Source organism: Heptranchias perlo, chromosome 7 (assembly GCF_035084215.1).
Source record: "Heptranchias perlo isolate sHepPer1 chromosome 7, sHepPer1.hap1, whole genome shotgun sequence".
Lineage (NCBI taxonomy): Eukaryota > Metazoa > Chordata > Chondrichthyes > Hexanchiformes > Hexanchidae > Heptranchias > Heptranchias perlo.
In genome coordinates this window covers 43,285,613-43,306,144 of record NC_090331.1, presented here as the reverse complement: position 1 = coordinate 43,306,144, position 20,532 = coordinate 43,285,613, and the positions used below count along the sequence as shown (strand labels likewise).

General features: G+C 39.7%; 1 protein-coding gene across 11 annotated transcripts in view; it reads right to left on the bottom strand.

Annotated features, from left to right (window-relative positions):
• The window catches only part of baz2ba (bromodomain adjacent to zinc finger domain, 2Ba), a 295,269-nt gene that overhangs the window by 167,147 nt on the left and 107,590 nt on the right, over positions 1-20,532 (bottom strand). For 10 of the 11 annotated variants that reach the window (XM_067987408.1, XM_067987414.1, XM_067987411.1 and 7 more), the window contains one exon: positions 228-371. The exons of the other annotated variant lie outside the window; for it this stretch is intronic. In XM_067987408.1, coding sequence (XP_067843509.1) covers positions 228-369 — 142 coding nt within the window. In that variant the 5' untranslated portion in view covers positions 370-371. The remainder of the gene's footprint in view (positions 1-227; positions 372-20,532) is intronic. 11 annotated transcript variants of the gene reach the window in all.

The window sequence follows — 20,532 nt, the reverse complement described above, 5'->3', positions numbered from 1 at the left end:
GTAGTTGAGGCGAATAGCATAGATGCCTTTAAGGGAAGTTAGATAAACACATGAGGGGGAAAGGAATGAAAGGATATGCAGATAGGGTTAGATGAGGTGGGCTGGGAGGAGGCACAGACTAGTTGGGCCGAATGGCCTGTTTCTGTGCTGTAAACTCTATGTAATTCTATATACCAGCAATGAGCATAAAACGGCGTGGTGTTCTAGAAGCAGAGTACTATCCTTACCGCAGGTTGACAGTGTGGAGCCAAACCCTGCAGCTCCTGTGGAAAGGCTGCCCTTAGAAGCAGCTGATGCTGTAGCTGTAGAGGATGCTGAAGATGTGGAAGGGACAGAGGAAGTAGATGTCAACCGCTCCCCAGACTCCATATCTGAAGAGAGAATCAAACATTGCCAAAAATAAAAGCAAAAAAAAGTAAATTTAGAGAATCCAGAAGACTTAACAGTTATTTCTGACTTCTACCATTGTTTATCACATTGCTGTGGAAAAATACATTTTAATTAAACTATCTTGCGAAGGAGAATGGTGACAGCAAAAGGGTGCGTTTTGCTCAATATCATATTCACTACCGATAGTTACTATCTTATCCAACAACAACTTACATTTAGATAGCACCTTTAATGTAGTAAAACGTCCCATGCGCTTCACAGGAGCGTTAACAAAATTTGACATCGAGCCACATACGGCGATATTAGGACAGGTGACCAAAAACTTGGTCCAAGAAGTAGGTTTTAAGGAGCATCTTAAAAGGAGGAGAGAGAGGTAGAGAGGCAGAGAGGTTTAGGGAAAGAATTCCAGAGCTTAGGGCCTGGGCAGCTGAAGACACGGCTGCCAATGGTGGAGCGATTAAAATCAGGGATACGCAAGAGGCCAGAATTGGGGGAGTGCAGAAATCTCAGAGGGCTGTAGAGCTGGAGGAGGTTATAGAGAAAGTGAGGGGCAAAGTCATGGAGGGATTTGAAAACAAGAATGAGAATTTTAAAATTGAGGCATTGCTGGACCGGGAGCCAATGTAGGTCAGCGAGCACAGGGGTGATGGGTGAATGGGAATTGGTGCGAGTTAGGATACAGGTGCGAGTTTTGGATGAGCTCAAGTTTATGGAGGGTGGAAGATGGGAAGCCAGCCGCGACAGCATTGGAATAGTCATGCCTAGAGGTAACAAAGGCATGGATGAGGGTTTTTGCAGATGAGCTGAGGCAGGGGCGGAGACAGGCGATGTTACAGAGGTGGAAGTAGGCAGTCTTGGTGATGGAGTGGATATCTGGTCAGAAGCTCATCTCATGGTCAAATAGGACGCCACGGTTGCGAACGGTCTGGTTCAGCCTCAGTCAGTGGTCAGGGAGAGGGATGGAATTGGTGGCTAGGGAACGGAGTTTGTGGCAAGGATTGAAGACAATGGCTTCAGTCTTCCCAATATTTAGTTGGAGGAAATTTTTGCTTATCCAGTACTGGATGTCAGGCAGGCAGTGTGACAAATAAGAGACAGTGGCGGGGTCGAGGGAGGTGGTGGAGGTCGAGCTAGGTGCCTTCAGCATGCATGTGAAACCTGACGTGTTTTCAGATGATGTCGCTGAGGGGCAGCATGTAGATAAGAAATAGGAGGGGGGCAAGGCTAGATCCTTGGGGGACTCCAAAGTTAATGGTGCGGGAGCGGGAAGAGAAGCCATTGTAGGTGATTTTCTGCTGTTTCTGTTTGCAACCCTTTCTACTACTCAATGTCAAGGCCACCGTTTTACTGGGACTGAATAAACCAAATTCTATTTTTAGTACTAAGTTTTAGGATTTTTGCTGATGAGCACATTGTGGTTTTTACTAAGGAAAAAAAAAATCTCAGTCACTTGGCCATCACTTTTCGTGGATTTGAGCTTACAAAAGGTGTTGGATTCCGAAAAGGTGATGGGTTCAAGCCCCACTCCACGACTTGAGCACACAAACTCGGATGAGTGCAGTACTGATGGAGTGCTACAGTGTCAGAGGTGCCGTCTTTCGGTTAAGACGTTAAATTGAGGTCCCATTTGTTCTCTTAGGTGGGTGTAAAAGATCCCAAGATACTATTTTAATAAGAGCAGGGGAGTTCTTCTCGTGTCTCGCCAACATTGATCCCTCAACCAACACCACTAGACATTTAATTGGTCATTTATCTCATTGCTGTTTGTGGGGCCTGGCTATGCACAAATTGACGGCTGCTATTCTGTACGTTACGACAGTGACTGCACTTCAAAAGTAGTGCATTGGCTATGAAACTCTTTGGCATATCCTGAGGTTGTGAAAGGCACTATATAAATGCAAGTTCCTTCGTCCTTAAAAAGAGGCCTCTTTAATTAATCTAAGTAAGATGGTCCTGTGGGAAAAAATTCTTAAGTTCACAGTGGATGAAAATGTTGCATTCCATCCGATTCTTCCTTCTATTTTGCATTTTTCCCTTTTGCTAAATCACTGATTGGTCAGTCAAAATAATTTACATTGGAAGATAATCCTTTCAGAGTGAACAACAATAAAAGTGTGAACAATGTCTTCAGGTGATAATTGCGTTCATGGTTAACCATGATAAATCTAATATTGTCACTGCACACTGAAAAATATTCATATTTTGGTGCATTCACTTACATAAACATCAATGCCAACCTACAAAACTTAGAAAAGATAATGAACAGCTTCTAAAAAGCTGCTACAACCCCAAAAAAGCTGCCAACTCAAAAGACAATATACAACTGAAACACAGGCCTGACAAAGGCCACTGCTTGACAGCAACTGAATAAGTTCAATTCCTTTTTACTAAATGCATTGTGATCACATTCCACAATCCACTTTGTTTTTCAGTGAAATATGGAACCCAATGGCCTCATATATGACATACAAAAAGTAGTTACAATGGGAGAACCATGGGACATGAATTTATCATGACTCAAGCTGCACCTATACCCAATATTTCATCAATTGCATTTGAGATGAAAAAAAACGGAAGTACACACAAGTGCAATTGTGGATGTGCAATGGTGGATTTAGACATTTAGAAGTGAGCTCTGATGGTGTAAAATTTATTTCTAGGAAGGTCTGGAGGCATGCCTCTTTCCACCCCCACCCCACAAAGACATTTTGATGTTGATACATTATTGGTGAACTTTCCAGCATTTTGAAGTTTACTGTGATACACCATTTGAAGCCAAACAGAATTTAATCTATACATACACACCATTCCAGAATAAATCCCTTTGGAATAAATTATTTTTGGTTTCAAATGCTGAACCACAGTAAACTTTACATTTTAGTTGTATGCTCCATTTTTTTAAGCCACTTTACAATCAAGACAAAATATAGGAAGCAATATATGCAACAAAGTGTAAAATAATAAAATTGCAGCGATCGGCAAGAAAATTCCTTAAATGTTGAAACACACCCCACAACATGGTAATAGGAATCATCAATCAGACCTACACTTTTACACTATCTTACGTAACGATACTCTTAAACCTGCAACTTTCCCTCCTGCATCAATCGATATGGTTGTGATAAATTCTCTGAATGAATACGAGCCACCCCTGATATTTTAGATTGAGGTGGGGTAGATCATTAAATAGTCTACAGGGATAAAATTGTAATTTGTATGGCAAGTCTGACGGGAACAGAATTCAGAAATTCAAGCAGAAAACCCAGCATATATATGTCTTTGTAGATTTTAGTATGAAAAAGTAAATGGTTATCATAACTTTATAAACACCCATTAACTTGGACCTGTAAAATATGACTTGCCAATGAAATTGGATATTATTTATTAATTATTAATCGAACTTTGGGCCAATTCAATGCTTAATGACATTACAGAGCTATCATTTAAACTTTGAGTCTATTTCTGTGCTTCAATTGAACTTTTAATGGGATTCCAAAGTTTTCCCTGAACTACTCAAGCTCTCTGTGGTAGTTGATTGCATTTACCTTACTCCATAGTTGCATTTGTAACCATAGTGCATACTTGCAATTACTCCTGATCCAACTAAAATGATCTGAGCTATGCTGCGCTCATAACTATCACTCACCCAAGCCATCATTGTTTTCTGCAGGGAATGGGGCTACTGAATTCTTGCACATCAGAATGTGGAACCAACTAACTTTAGGTGCTTGGCATGAGGAGCACAAATGGCGTCGGGAATCACTGACTGTGCAGAAAGCAAGATATACATAACACACAGCAGAGCCATGTCATTTAAAGGAAACTAGCACTTGATTCCTACAAAACAAAATAAGCAGCATTTTTTTGATATACTATCACTTTCTTCCACAACTAGTAATATTGAATACACTGATAATCAAATAGTAAGGGTCCCAAAAACTTCTTCACCTCAATTTTAAAATTATCATTCTAGTGTTTAAATCCCTCCAGCAGTTTTGTTTTGTCTTGTCTACCAGCAAAATGTGTGTATATACAAGCTGTGCAGTTTTTTAAATCACCCCCCCACACGACTTCTTAGCACTACAGAGCCATATTAGTGAGTGTAAAACTGTCACACCAGGATATTAAGGGAGGCTGTCAGCAATTGTATTTTTTTTGTCCACCATTGCCTTCTGTTTCAGTATGCAAAGGCAGAAAATTATGTTTATGCCTACAACTATAATAAAAAAATGCGAGTTTCCAAAATGTCAAAGCACACAGCATTTATAGTACCAAATAGGAGTTCAAGGCTAATTCAGTTCTTAATTGCGATTACAAATGGAAGTCTAAAAATCTCTTCTACAATACGCAGGTTTTAAACAATTTTATAGATATGATCACACCTATTAAACTGCCTAAAACAAGTCATGGAAACAATGAATTTGGATGTTAGCACCATAATTGATATGAAAAGATTAAACTATTTGACTCACCAGGAATTTCTCGCCTTCAATCCAGATTGTGACACCAGTTGCAACATCACTCCGAGCACTCAAACCAACATGAAGCCTACCACGTAAACAAATAAACCCCACTTCCTTTGATCAAGCTTAAACAGTTATTGTTTACTAATAGAAGTGAAAGGGTAATAAATTATCTTCTTTGATGTATGCACTTTAACATCTAAATGTAAAATAGACATTTTTTTCTAAATTCAGCAAATGTCTGAATTAATATAAGATGCACAATATTCTTGTTGCAAGTTTTTGCATGTCCATGTTGCTACAGGCACAGTGAAAAACAGTTTTCCATTTGACCTGTTTATGCTCCTTGCCTTCCCACCCCCATTCCCTTGGAGAAAATTGACCAAATTACTCAAACCTTAAACTGGTGTTTTTCCCCCACTCTCCTCTAAACTGAGCAAAATTCAAAAGAACTTTCAATTTTCCACAAATTAAAAAAAAACAAAATGACACATTGTACCATGCAAGCTCTAACGCCAAGAGATATTTTATAGAAACCACAGCTTACTAAAACTATTCATGATAAAGGCAGTTAGTCTGGCTTGCTAGTATGGTATTGTGTGAAACTGCTTGAAAAACTTACTGCAACTAACTGTAATTTTAATTGATATTGACTGGACGCGTTTCATATCTACACTAACATGGCTGTTAGCTCATTGCTGAGATTTACCATGGATCCAAAAAATGGAGTCTTTAGATAGTAAACTAGTTTGTCCAGTATTTTTCAATGTTTACTGCCATAGGAGAAGGAAAACATTTCCTGGTCAAAACACATTGGATGTTCTGATTGTAAGGAATACTTTTGAATTTATACAAAGTGTGCAGCAGTCTTAATTTTTTTTTAAAAAGACGCTCTCCTGTACATATATTATATGTAAACAATTTTACAACACCAAGTTATAGTCCAGCAATTTTATTTTAAATTCACAAGCTTTCGGAGGCTTCCTTCTTCGTCAGGTGAACGATGTGAAAATGAAATCCTCGAGATGAAATCGCATTTATAATTCACAGAACAATGCTTGGTGAGTACAGACAGTTTTTTCAACTGCCCGTTGCCAAGGCAATCAGTGTGCAGACAGACAGGTGTTACCTGCCAGGTCTCACAGAATATACAAATCACCAAAAAAAAACAACAAACAGGTATATACAAATATACAAATCACCAAAAAAAAAACAAACAGGTAACACCTGTCTGTCTGCACACTGATTGCCTTGGCAACGGGCAGTTGAAAAAACTGTGTGTACTCACCAAGCATTGTTCTGTGAATTATAAATGCGATTTCATCTCGAGGATTTCATTTTCACATCGTTCACCTGACGAAGGAGGAAGCCTCCGAAAGCTTGTGAATTTAAAATAAAATTGCTGGACTATAACTTGGTGTTGTAAAATTGTTTACAATTGTCAACCCCAGTCCATCACCGGCATCTCCACATCATGTATATTATATGTGATTAAGATGCATAATCCTTTATTTAATTTCAGGAGTAGCCACTAAAATAATGGCCATCAAGGCAAAATAAATTGTAAAAAATAGATTTTTGACAATTTGCAAAACTTCAAAATGTACACTTCAGCATTTTATTTCAGAATTGATTCTGAGAATCTCCCCTGATCAAATACAAGAAATCCAAACTTTACACTGGATTGGATGGAAAAGAAAGCAGATTGAGAAAAAGACAGGCATTTTTGTAGAAGGAATGACTCAGTTCCAATACACAGTGCCCTTCTAGTTCAAGAGATGTCCTACAGGCCCAACTTCCACAATAATACCACGTTGCATTTCAAGAGTGGTTTTCTTTCCACCTTCCCTTAAAAGCCAGATCTATCTGTTATTGTTCTTTCGGAAGGTTAAGTACGGGGAAGTGTAGGCAGAGGAACTTGATTATCTTCTATCGTCAGGAACTGAGGTTTGCGCCTGGCTACTGCATACATCAAAGAACCACCCAGTTCAAGTGCTAAACAATTAATTGAATGCAGTACAAGAGGAGTCAAATCCAGTATGATTGGCATTGGGGCATTGTGCAGCTGAACTGTCTTGCATAGAGTGGTACTTCAGGGATGCCCAGCCCACCCCCTTACTCATTGACCAGACTTCCCAATGATCCTGCCCCATCTTCCAATGAACTCAAATGCACCAATGGCTTCATCTTCATCCCATGTCTACAGCAACACCACAGTCTACATAACTCCCCAATACAAACATTGGTGGATCTTTGTCAGGGACACATCAACTCACTTTAGAATCATAGAAAGTTACGGCACAGAGGGAAGTCATTCGGCCCATCGTGTCCATGCCGGCCGAGAAAGAGCTATCCAGCTTAATCCCATTTTCCAACACTTGGTCCATCGCCCTGTAGGTTATGGCACTTCAAGTGCACATCCGAGTACTTTTTAAATGAGTTGAGGGTTTCTGCCTCTACCACTCTTTCAGGCAGTGAGTTCCAGACCCCCACCACCTTCTGGGTGAAATAAATTCTCCTCAGCTCCCCTCTAATCCTTCTACCAATTAATTTACTTTAAATCTAAGCCCCCTGGTCACTGACCTCTCTGCTAAGGGAAATAGGTCCTCCCTATTCACTACCTAGATCCGTCATAATTTTATATACCTCAATTAAATCTCCCCTCAGCCTCCTTTGTTCTAAAGAAAACAACTCCAGCCTATCCAATCTTTTCTCATAGCTAAAATTCTCCAGCCCTGGCAACATCCTCGTAAATCTCCTCTGTACCCTCTCTAGTGCAATCACATCTTTCTTGTAATGTGGTGACCAGAACTGTATGCAGTACTCACGCTGTGGCCTAACCAATGTTCTATACAGTTCTAGCATAACCTCCCTGCTCTTATAGTCTATGCCTCGGCTAATAAAGGAAAGTAACCGTCTTATCTACCTGTCCTGCTACCTTCAGGGATCTGTGGACATGCACTCCAAGGTCCCTTTGTTCCTCTTCACCTCTCAGTATCTTCTCATTTGTGTATTCCCTTGCCTTGTTTGCCCTTCCCAAATGCATGACCTGATTACCTTTATTAGCTGATGAGTATCAATACAAATTTCAGGTGTTGAAGACCAGCTGCTTGGATGGACGTTAGCACAAAAGCATACAATCGTTTCCGCAACTGACATGGAAACATTGATCTTCCTGAAGAACATTCTGAGCATCACGAGAACGCCTGACTATGGATTTCAAATCATACTTGAACTAATGTGTCACCTGTAGCGATGCTCACTTTGTCTTATTTTTGAGGTGATCAGTCTTTTTCCTCTCAAGCCTGGAGTGACAACAGCATCAGTAGAATGATACTTAACTATTGTATAATTTTTTTGAGCCATACATGTTTAGACTTGCTGTATTTGTCGCAGCATTTGCACAGTACTAAGCAGTGATTGATGATCAATGAAAGTACTAACCATGACCAACTCTTAAACCAGGATTTTGGCAAAACTTACTTTGGCATTGAAAAATATGTTGTTTTAAATCAGAGAGAATCGAGCACTTAATTTCTATAGTACTGAGCTAAAATTGAGTTTTATGTAAAATCAACATCAGTTCAATTGAACTTCAGTAAAACAGATTCACGTTAAGGTAGAGGTTTGAATCGTGCTATTTGATTCAACTTCCAAACTTTATTCAATACTTCAACTCATCTGAAGTACAGCATATCCATAATGCAGTTTATAGCTTGGTCATATTGAAATTTGCTATATACAATGAAGTAATGCACAAACTTCAATTCATATGATCCAAAGTTCAGGAGGTCCATTAAGAGGAGCAGAGAAACAAAAGCTGTTTTTGTAAGGCTGCACATTTAGTTTGAATCCTGGGAGACAGGCATCTGTCGGCCGGCTTTCAGCATTCACACTACTAGATCCAGCTCCTTTATTCGGGTGGCAAAATAGTAGACTTACAAAAAATTGCATCCATGAGAATCAGATTTAGTAATTTATTAACACGGAGAGTCGTTTACAGCGCTGGTCCCCCAGAATCTACCTAAACAAGCAAGCTCTAGGATAAAAACAGCTTTAGAAACAGGACTTTGATGAAACAAATGAGGTACACTGCCAGAGTTAACGCTTCCTGCACCTAAAAGGAAAATAACTGAATCCTAATTGGCCAGTGCATTTCATTTGTGATCACCTTAAGCAGCATCCTGGGTAGGCAATGTAGGCAAATATGAGGTCATCCACTTTGGATCAAAAAAGGATAGATCAGGGTATTTTCTAAATGGTAAAAAGTTAAAAACAGTGGATGTCCAAAGGGACTTAGGGGTTCAGGTACATAGATCATTGAAGTGTCATGAACAGGTGCAGGAAATAATCAATAAGGCTAATGGAATGCTGGCCTTTATATCTAGAGGACTAGAGTACAAGGGGGCAGAAGTTATGCTGCAGCTATACAAAACCCTGGTTAGACTGCACCTGCAGTACTGTGAGCAGTTCTGGGCACCGCACCTTCGGAAGGACATATTGGCCTTGGAGGGAGTGCAGCGGAGGTTTACTAGAATGATACCCGAACTTCAAGGGTTAAGTTACGAGGAGAAATTACACAAATTGGGGTTGTATTCTCTGGAGTTTCGAAGGTTAAGGGGTGATCTGATCGAAGTTTATAAGATATTAAGGGGAACAGATAGGGTGGATGGAGAGAAACTATTTCCGCTGGTTGGGGATTTTAGGAGTAGGGGCCACAGTCTAAAAATTAGAGCCAGACCTTTCAGGAGTGAGATTAGAAAACATTTCTACACACAAAGCGTGGTAGAAGTTTGGAACTCTCTTCCGCAAACGGCAATTGTTACTAGCTCAATTGCTAAATTTAAATCTGAGATAGATAGGTTTTTGGCAACCAAAGGTATATAGAGTTGGATCACAGATCAGCCATGATCTTATCAAATGGCGGAGCAGGCACGAGGGGCTGAATGGCCTACTCCTGTTCCTATATTCCTATGTACTGGTCTACTGTAATGTTCCCATGTCACAAGACACCTCCTGTACTGTGTTCTGTTGCGTTCTGTACACAACTACCATAGGAATAATGAAACGGTTTCCATACTTTTCTTGGTGTGTTTTAAGCTCTGTGCACACAGGAACATAAACATGTCAACATAACTGTCATTTGCCTTCCCTTCTGAAATACCTCTACTTGCCCTGGATGCTGCTTTCTATTGCTGTGTCTTTTTCTGAATGCCATTCTACTGCACTCTGGCTCTGTGCTCTACTTTCATACGAAGTATGCATGACTATTTTCTCAGAAAATCTCAAACATTTGCACTATTTACTGGGCACACAAAGATCACTTAGGTAAAAACTTTGCAATACCTATATATTATTTTCTGGGTGCCCACAAATCATAGAAATGTATTAGCTATGGGACTGTTATTACTGAAGCCAACTAAAGGCTCTCTGGGCCTCAGAAAAGAAAACTAGCCATAACTTCAGTGTTCATTCCTACTTTCACATTTGAGAAATTGAAGAACCTTAAACCAATAGCTTTCAAACATTTGAGTGGGAAACCCCTTTGTAAATATTAACACCCCCCTCCAGTTGCCTCTTGCAAATATCAACATACTACCAAGGGAGCCACTGACCTAAATTCAAGAAGATGGCATCAGCTACTCAAAGGGAAGCACTGCTCTCATTATAAAAAGATATTTCTTAGTATTAGTAGATCTCACGAATAGCCTCAGGTCTGAAGCATGATTGTGTTGTTTAGTTAGTAACATTGCCGGTCTCTTTAAAGCTACTGCTCAAGTACTCCCCATGGGAATGCAGGTAATTATAGTGGCTTTAATATTGCTGAGGCCAATTAGAAGTCAGCAAATTGCTTGTAAATTTCAGACTCCAGGTCAGAATAACTGACAATTAAATGACTGGCTTTCTTTCTCTTTTTAAAAACAGGCCGTTTGGCATTTGTAGCAAAGTGCAACTTCTGGAAAGGACTGTGATATACACTAGATGCAAGACTTGATATATAAATACAATCAGTAAATCAACAAAATCTGATCCCAGTTTGAAAAGCTGCCACTTAAATACAACCAGATATAATGAATTCATAAAAATGTCAGTGTTACATGGAAGCTGGAAATAAGGTCTTGTGTGTTTTCATGTGCCACTGATGATAAACCAAGTAGTTTATATAATTAAAGGTCTTGGGGAAGAGCTCCCAAACCATCACAAAAGAGCGAGGAATTTTAAACGAGTTATGCCCAAAATCACTTATGTTCGTGTTTTCCACGATCTTTTATGCTGGTTTAAGATTCAATTCACCCGGATCAGGCCCTGCCCACAAAACTTGCCACGGCCCCAGGTCAACATTACGAGATTCCACCAATTACACTGGTTGGGAAGGCTCTTCAAATTGCACTCATTTTCTTAGGCGCACAGGCACTAGTAGGCACGTTTTAAAAGTCTTTTTATATCAAAAAATATTTAAATTACTAAGAAATTGACGGTGTACACCAATGAAACTTTTGAATAGTTCAGTATAGTTTTTTAGTCATTTTCACTGATTTTAAATTAGGTTACTCCTCAGTGGAGGACTGGACACTTATTAAAACTGCTTATTTTTGCTGACAAACCAATTTTCAGTTGAATCAATAACGCTGCACCAGGATTCGACTCTTAAATACATTAAGGAATACTTTTTAAATGGAAAGTAAAAAAAAATGCTGCCTGATCGCGCTGGTTCGTGAAGATTTTAAGTTTGCGATTATGCAAATGAATTTTATTGGAAACTTGAACTGTAACCTAACCAGTGTAATTTCAGGCACAATTTACCGATTGCGCCCAAAGCAGAAACTCTACCCCCTTGTATCAAGTATGCACTTGCAGCTTTATGCCTCACAATCTTAACTGACTCAAATAATTACCTCCAGTTGAGTTAATGATGTTGATTTGCTCAAGTTGCCTATTGATAAAAATGCCAACCAAGAACACATCCATTCACTAGACAGGTAAAATTACTAATCAGCAACAAGTAAGCACCAAAGGGCACCGAATTAAATCAGACTTTTTTTCTAGATCTGGCGATTTGGAATCAGCAACTACCAAAAACTGAACCAACTAAGTTGCTCAAGAATTTTTCAAAATGTTTTCAGATGCTACTTTTCTTCCCAACTAAGATCAATCATTATGTGCAGACAAAATAAGTTATAACATAGCAAACATTCAAAAGATTAAAAACATTTTGGAGAAAAAAACCCACTTAACTAACCCTTAATCACTTAGTGCTTAATCAGTGCTAGAAATTCCTGCAAGCAGTTTACCCAACATAGTCCTGCTTCTCGCCCATCTTGTTGACAAATTCTGAGATACATGAGAACATACGAAATAGAAGCAGGAGTAGGCGATACAGCCCCTCGAACCTGATCCACCATTCAATAAGATCATGGCTGATCTTTGACCTCAACTCCACTTTCCCACCCGATCCCCATGTCCCTTGATTCCCATAGAGTCCAAAAATCTATCAATCTCAGCCTTGAACATATTCAACAACTCAGCATCTATAGCCCTCTGGGATAGAGAATTCCAAAGATTCACAATCCTCAGTGAAGAAAATCTTCCTCATCTCAGTCTTAAATGGCCAACCCCTTATTCTGAAACTATTCCCCCTAGTTCTAGGCTCTCCAGTCAGGAGAAACAACCTCTCGGCATCTACCCTGTCAACCCCCCTCAGAATCTTATATGTTTTAATAAGATCACCTCTCATTCTTCTAAACGCCAAAGAGTATTGGCCCATTCTACTCAATTTCTCCTCATAGGGCAACCCTCTCATCCCAGGAATTAATCTAGTGAACCTTCATTGTACCGTCTCTAAGGCAAGTATATCCTTCCTTAGATAAGGAGACCAAAACTGTACACAGTACTCTAGGTGAGGTCGCACCAAAGCCCTGTACAATTGCAGTAAAACTTCCTTAACTCTTGTACTCCAAACTCCTTGCAATAAAGGTATACATGCCATTTGACTTCCAAATTGCTTGCTGTACCTGCATGCTAACTTCTTGTGCTTCATTTACAAGGACACACATATCTCTCTGAACACCAACATTGAATAGTTTCTCACCATTTAAAAAAATATTCTGTTTTTCTATTCTTCCTACCAAAGTGAATAACCTCACATTTCCCCACATTATACTCCATCTGCCACCACCTTGCCCATTCACTTAATCTGTCTATATCCCTTTGCAGATTCTGTGTCCTCCTCACAGCTTACTTTCCCACCTAGCTTTGTATCGTCAACAAACATGGATACATTACACTTGGTCCCTTCATCTAAGTCATTAATATAGTTTGTAAATAGCCAAGGTCCAAGCACTGATCCTTGCGTCACTCCACTAGTTACAGCCTTCCAACCTGAAAATGATCCGTTTATGACTCTGTTTTCTGCCGTTAACCAATCCTCTATACATGCTAATATTTTAGCCCCCGACCTCATGAGCCCTTATCTTGTATAACAACCTCGTATGCGGCATCTTATCAAATGCCTTTTGAAAATCCAAATATACTACATCCACTGGTTCCCCTTTATCGACCCTGCTAGTTACATCCTCAAAAAACTCTAATAAATTTGTCAAACACGATTTCCCTTTCATAAAACCATGTTGACTCTGCCTAATCATATTATGATTTTCTAAGTGCCCTGTTAGCACTTCCTTAATAATGGATTCCAGCATTTTCCTGATGACTGATGTCAGGTTAACTGGCCTGTACATAAGAAATAGGAGCAGGAGTAGGCCAATCGGCCCTTCGAGCCTGCTCTGTAGGTTCCCTGTTTTCTCTCTCCCTCCTTTCTTGAATAGCAGGGTTATATTTGCTACCTTCCAATCCACTGGGATCAATTTAGAATCTAGGGAATTTTGGAAGATCATAACCAATGCATCCACTATCTCTGCAGCCACCTCTTTTAGAACCTTTGGATGTAGGCCATCAGGTCCGGGAGATTTATCAGCTTTTAGTCCCATTAGTTTTTCCAGTACTACTTCTCTACTGATATTAATTACTTTAAGTTCCTCACTCTCATTAGCCCCTTGGTTCCCCATTATTTCTGGTATGCTTCTTGTGTCTTCTACTGTGGAGATACAAAATGTTTGTTTAATGTCTCTGCCATTTCCTTATTCCCCATTATAATTTCTCCTATCTCAGCCTCTAAGAGACCCACGTTTACTTTTGCAACTCTCTTCCTTTTTACATACTTGTAGAACATAAGAACATAAGAAATAGGAGCAGGAGTAGGCCAATCGGCCCCTCGAGCCTGCTCCGCCATTCAATAAGATCATGGCTGATCTGATCCTAACCTCAAATCTAAATTCATGTCCAATTTCCTGCCCGCTCCCCGTAACCCCTAATTCCCTTTACTTCTAGGAAACTGTCTATTTCTCTTTTAAATTTATTTAATGATGTAGCTTCCACAGCTTCCTGGGGCAGCAAATTCCACAGACCTACTACCCTCTGAGTGAAGAAGTTTCTCCTCATCTCAGTTTTGAAAGAGCAGCCCCTTATTCTAAGATTATGCCCCCTCGTTCTAGTTTCACCCATCCTTGGGAACATCCTTACTGCATCCACCCGATCAAGCCCCTTCACAATCTTATATGTTTCAATAAGATCGCCTCTCATTCTTCTGAACTCCAATGAGTAGAGTCCCAATCTACTCAACCTCTCCTCATATGTCCGCCCCCTCATCCCCGGGATTAACCGAGTGAACCTTCTTTGTACTGCCTCGAGAGCAAGTATGTCTTTTCTGAAGTATGGAGACCAAAACTGTATGCAGTATTCCAGGTGCGGTCTCACCAATACCTTATATAACTGCAGCAATACTTCCCTGTTTTTATATTCTATCCCCCGAGCAATAAAAGCCAACATTCCGTTGGCCTTCTTGATCACCTGCTGCACCTGCAAACTAACTTTTTGATTTTCTTGCACTAGGACCCCCAGATCCCTTTGTACTGCAGTACTTTCCAGTTTCTCGCCATTAAGATAATAACTTGCTCTCCGATTTTTCTTGCCAACGTGCATAACCTCACATTTTCCAATATTGTATTGCATCTGCCAAATCTCTTACAATCTGTTTTCATATTTCTTGCTAGTTTACTTTCATATTCTATTTTCTCCCTTATAATCTATTTTTGATCATCCTTTGCTGGTTCCTAAAACTCTCCCAATCCTCAGGCTTACTAGTTGTCTTCGCAACATTATGGGCCTCTTTTAATCTAATACTATCCTTAACTTCTTTAGTTAACCACGGATGAATCACTTTTCCCGTGGAGTTTTTATTTCTCAATGTAATGTATATTCGTTGAGAATACTGAAATATTTCTTTAAATGTTTGTCATTGCTTATGTACTGTCATACCTTTTAATCTAATTTCCCAATCTACCGTAGCCAACTCGCCCCTCATACCTATGTAATTGGCTTTATTTAAGTTTAAGACTCTAGTTTCAGTCTTAAGTACATCACTACCAAACTCGATGTGAAATTCTATCATATTATGATCACTCTTCCCCAGAGGATCCTTAACTGTGCGATTATTAATTAACCCTGTCTCATTACACAAGACAAAATCTAAAATAGCCAGCTCCAGTTGGTTCCATGAATAATTGTTCCAGGAAACTGTCTCGAATACATCGCATGAACTTGTCCTCTAGACTGCCTTTGCCAATTTGATTTGTCCAGTCTATATGAAGTTTGAAGTCCCCCATGATTATTGTATTACCTTTGTTACAAGCTCCTATTATTTCTTGATTAGTACTATGTCCAACGGTATAGCACTGTTGGAGGGCCTATAAACTACTCCCACCAGTGTTTTCTGCCCCTTGTTATTTCTTATTTCCACCCATACTGATTCTACTTCCTTATTCTCCGAGCCAAGATCCTTTCTCACCACTGCCCTTATATCATCCTTTATTATCAGGGCTACCGCCCCTCCTTTTCCATTCTACCTGTCTTTTCGAAACATCAAGTACCTTGGACTGTTTAGTTCCCAATTTTTGTCACCTTGCAACCTTGTATCTGTAATGGCTATTAGATCAAACCCATTTATTTCTATTTGTGCCACTAATTCGTCTATCTTATTATGAATGCTTCGTGCATTCAGATAAAGAGCCTTTAATTTTAACTTTTTACCATTTTTCCCTGTTTTGACCTTATTCACTGATGCACTATTACCGTTAAACTCTCTGCCCCTTTCTGCCACTGTCTGCTTATCTTTAACCAAATCACTACACCGTGTTGCCTTGACTTTTCTGTTTAGATTTCTAAATTTCCCCTCACCTGGCCTCCGCCACCCCACCCCCTTTTTAGTTTAAAGCCCTATCTACAGCCCTAGTTATTCGATTCGCCAGAACATTGGTCCCAGCCCAGTTTAAGTGGAGCCCATCCCAAGGCAACAACAGCTCCTTTTCCCCAGTACTGGTGCCAGTACCCCATGAATCGAGAACCCCTATCTCCCACACCACTCTTTAAGCCACGCATTTAGCTTTCTGATTTGTTTGACCCTATGCCAATCTGCACGAGGCTCAGGTAGTAATCCAGTGATTATTACCTTTGAGGTTCTGCTTATTAATTTAGACCCTAGCTCCCCAAACTCCCTCGGCAGAACCTTATTCTTAGTTCTACCGATGTCATTGGTTCCTACGTGGACCACGACAACTGGATCCTCCCCCTCATGCTCCAAGTTTTTTTCCAGCCACGAGGAGATATCCTTAGCACTGGCATCGGGCAGGCAACACAGCCTTCGGGACTCTCGGTTGCAGCTGCAGAGAACAGTGTCTATCCCAAAGGCTACACTACCCCTACCACCACCACATTCCTTTTTATTCCCCCCACTTGAATGGCTAAGGTGCCATGGTCAGTTTGCCCATCCTCTTTGCATCCCTTGTTCTCATCCATACAGGCTGCAAGTACCTGGTACCTGTTGGACAAGGTAAAGGGCTGAGGCTCCTCCATCACTACATCCTGGGTCCCCATACCTGCCTGACTCGCAGTCACACCCTCCTGTCCCTGACCACTGAACGAATCTAAACTAGTACCTAACCTAAGGGGTATGACTGCCTCCTGGATCAAAGTGTCCAGATAGCTCTCCCCCTCCCTGATGCATCGCAATATCTGCAACTCGGACTCCAGCTCAACAACTCTGAGCCAAAGTTCCTCGAGCTGCAGACACTTACTGCAGATGTGGTTGCTCGGGATCTTGCTGGTCTCCACCAACTCCCACATGCTCCAGTTATGACACACCAGCTACCCTGCCATCCTTATCTAACCTTTCTTTAAAAAATATATATATTTAGTTAAAGTTTTTATTCACTCGATTTTTTTCTTAGGAAAGCTTAGTTTGCATCCAGATCCTCTAGAACTTCAAGACCCAGATGGTACCATGGCAACCCATGTCACATCACAACAGTGGGGGGGGGGTGGAATTTACAAATAAATGACAGTCACAAGCAGCAGGTGGAAAAAAATAAAAGTCTGCGCCATTAAATAAAAAAAGTTATCCTATCTTTTGGGATATGAGTTTTTTTTGTGTGTTTCAAAGGGAAACTGATGTTTGTATCTTTTCACACACCCTACACACAAAGCACAACAAGTCATCCAGCTCCTCTGGTTAAAACAAGTTGAAGGGCAGCACCTAGGGCGACCTACCAATGAGTTCAAGAGGAAAGAAAATACACGCAAGATCTAGAGTCAAAAGGCAAAAAACTAGATCTAATTTCTTCAACGAAAACAAATGAGGGCAATAAGTATACAAAAAAGGGCAGGAAAGAGTACAGCTCAGCAGCACTGGAGCAGGTCTAGGTGTGACAGCACTGGCTTGCAAAATATCTTTGCATGTGTGTGTATGTGTCTCAGCTGCCATCCATTAGAATGTTTACATTTTCTAACTATTAACAAATCATTGAGGATGATCAGAGGCTGTTTGCCTGAAGCTTTTAAAATTCAATTCATTTTAAAATAGTTCAAATTAAAAAGTTACTGTCTCTCACAGCTTGATGCACTTTCTGAAGTTTATAGAATGTTTATACTTTGTACACAAACTATAATTTATAGCGTGTTTTGAGATGGATCACTTATGTCTCTCTCCCCCGCACATACACACCCCAACAGCCCTTTGATTTAAAAAAAAGTACTCAATATAAACTTTACCTGAATAGAGCTTTTGAAATTTATTTTCTAGTTTTTCCAAATAATTTTGGAAAAACCAAAAAGGTAGCATTAGAGACTGAAAACAAGTATTGTATCAGTTGGACTAACTCAATGCTACTGATGCATCCTGGGAGATTTCATACATTGCACACACTCAGACTGCTGGATGAGCATTCAGTGAAGAGTCACAGCCCAAGGGCAAAAATATCATGTCCAAGCTCATACTTTTGCAAGAGACTGAGGTCTTCAAGTAAAAATTAATACATAAAAAGTAATTCATTGGGTAAATGCAATAATGTAATTGTGAAATATGTAATTTTTTATGTTTTTATTTTGTTTAAAACTTTATTTTGGGCATTAGAAATTTCAGCCACTGAGAAAAATGGCAAACAAAAATGTTTTTGAAAAGTGTTTTGAGTAACTTGATTGGTTCACCTTTATAAAGCTCCCCCAAGTAGTAGGTTTTCCTAACTGGTCATTCTGGATTGATTGTTATCATACATTCTTTTATATCTAGTAACTTACTTTGCTTCTTATTCATATGTCCTCTGTCTTTTGTTCTGATTTCCCACAGTTTTACTTCGAGACAAAGTATGATAGCAGAAGTGTGGCAAACTGGAAGTGTGCACTGGACATATGGCTTTTAATATACTACTAGTAAACCTCCAATGGTGTTGCACACAGGGAATTAAGGCTAAGTGTATTCTTCAGGTGAAGCAGGGTTGCAGGGCAGAAAATACTTAGACAAGGAACACAAACCGATTTTGAAGTCATTTCAATGGGAATAGTTTACACAAAAAAAAATGCAATAAAAACATGCAAACTGGAAGCATGGTTTGTGGACAGGAAGTGCATGCAGATATAATGTTTAATCCATATAGATGATTTATCATAATTGAAGGTACAATAATGTGAGGAACCTTCACCACTAATTCTTATAATTCACTTAATATTCATGCAGTCTTCAAAACAGCCTTCCAGATCAGGAGCTTCTGCAAACTTGAGTACTCTATTCTTTGCACTGCAGACACAACCAGTGCTGGAAGGAATCTTACCTCTCTAAAACAGCAATGGCTCGCAACATCCCACACCAACCATCCTGTCAGCCCTCACAGTGAGACTGCCAATTTAGTGCTGAATTATGGGCAGTTGTGTCATGTTTTAAAATAACTATTTTACACATCTCTCACCTGCTTAAATATAATAAGCAAAAAGAAACAGAAAATGCACAGCTGGTCAAACATTCAAAAATGAGAACAGAATCTTGAATTTCTTTTTGCAGAACACAACTTGTTCAATTCAAAGACTCCAAAGGATTTTCCCCCCAATTCTCTCCCCACATATGTTGAAAGCGTAGGAGATTTATTGGAGACTCTAATCGCTCACCTAAGTAGCAATTTTTCATGTCTGAGCCCAGAGAATCTCAATCCTGTCCTCACCTGAAATCATATCTGCAACCATTTCCCAGCAGGAGTCAGTGGATAGCAAACAAGATTTGACAAGATTGGGTGACCGTCGCCAATTATTCCTCTCCCTAGTCCAGGTCACCAAGGTGATTTATATCACAACTGCTACCCTGGCTGAGATCAGCTAACTCAGCAGAGATCAGGGATCAAACTTGATATTTTCTGGTCTGTATGAATCAATTTCATACCGGGAGGTGCAGTTACCTTCAAACAATTTCAGAAACTACTCAGAAGATGTAAGCTCTGGAATATCAGAATGAATTCTCACCTTTACATTGTCCCCCTGTACAGGAATAGCAGACATAGTAACAGGTGGTATGGTGACATTAAATATTTTAAACCATTATACTTACATTTCTTTATGAATAAAGTAGAATGTATAAATTACTTAAGATTTAGTACACCAAGATTAAGAACTTAAAATAGCATAATTTGTTGTATTCTATATCTTCATGCTAAATCTTTTATTGATTTCTGAATCATGTATAACTTCAGAATGTGAATAGTCAAACTACAGTAATTCTTTCTGCGCACTACATAGTTAGATTTTTTGAAAGGATTTAATGGGTTAGCACTCAGGCCTTTCAATTCTGAAATATGTCTCTTGTTTTATTAAAGTGAAATGAGCTTGGGCAGTCTTAACCAAAAGCTAGTAACTGCCACTAAATTGGCAATGTCACTCAAAGCAGACACAAGGCTGGCTTGTGTAGGAAATGTTACGCTGGTGCAGTAGAGGGTGCTCTGAGGTTATAAGACACATTGTTAGAGTAGAAGGAGATCAAGTCTGTAGCTAGTTGCATCATTCCTGATATTTGAGTACTTAGTACTAAAACTGGATGCCTGAAATTGGGGGGGGTGGGGGTCGGGGGGCAGGGGGAAGAAGAAAGGTGTTCCATTCCTCAGTAACCTCAATGAGAATAACAAATTTTATTGACTTAAACATAATGGAAATAATGAAGTTACTTTTGCATGTTCTTCTAATGGAAATATGTTCACTGAAGAAATAAAAAGTGAATTCAGATGAATGAGCAGGACATATTTTATGACATTCG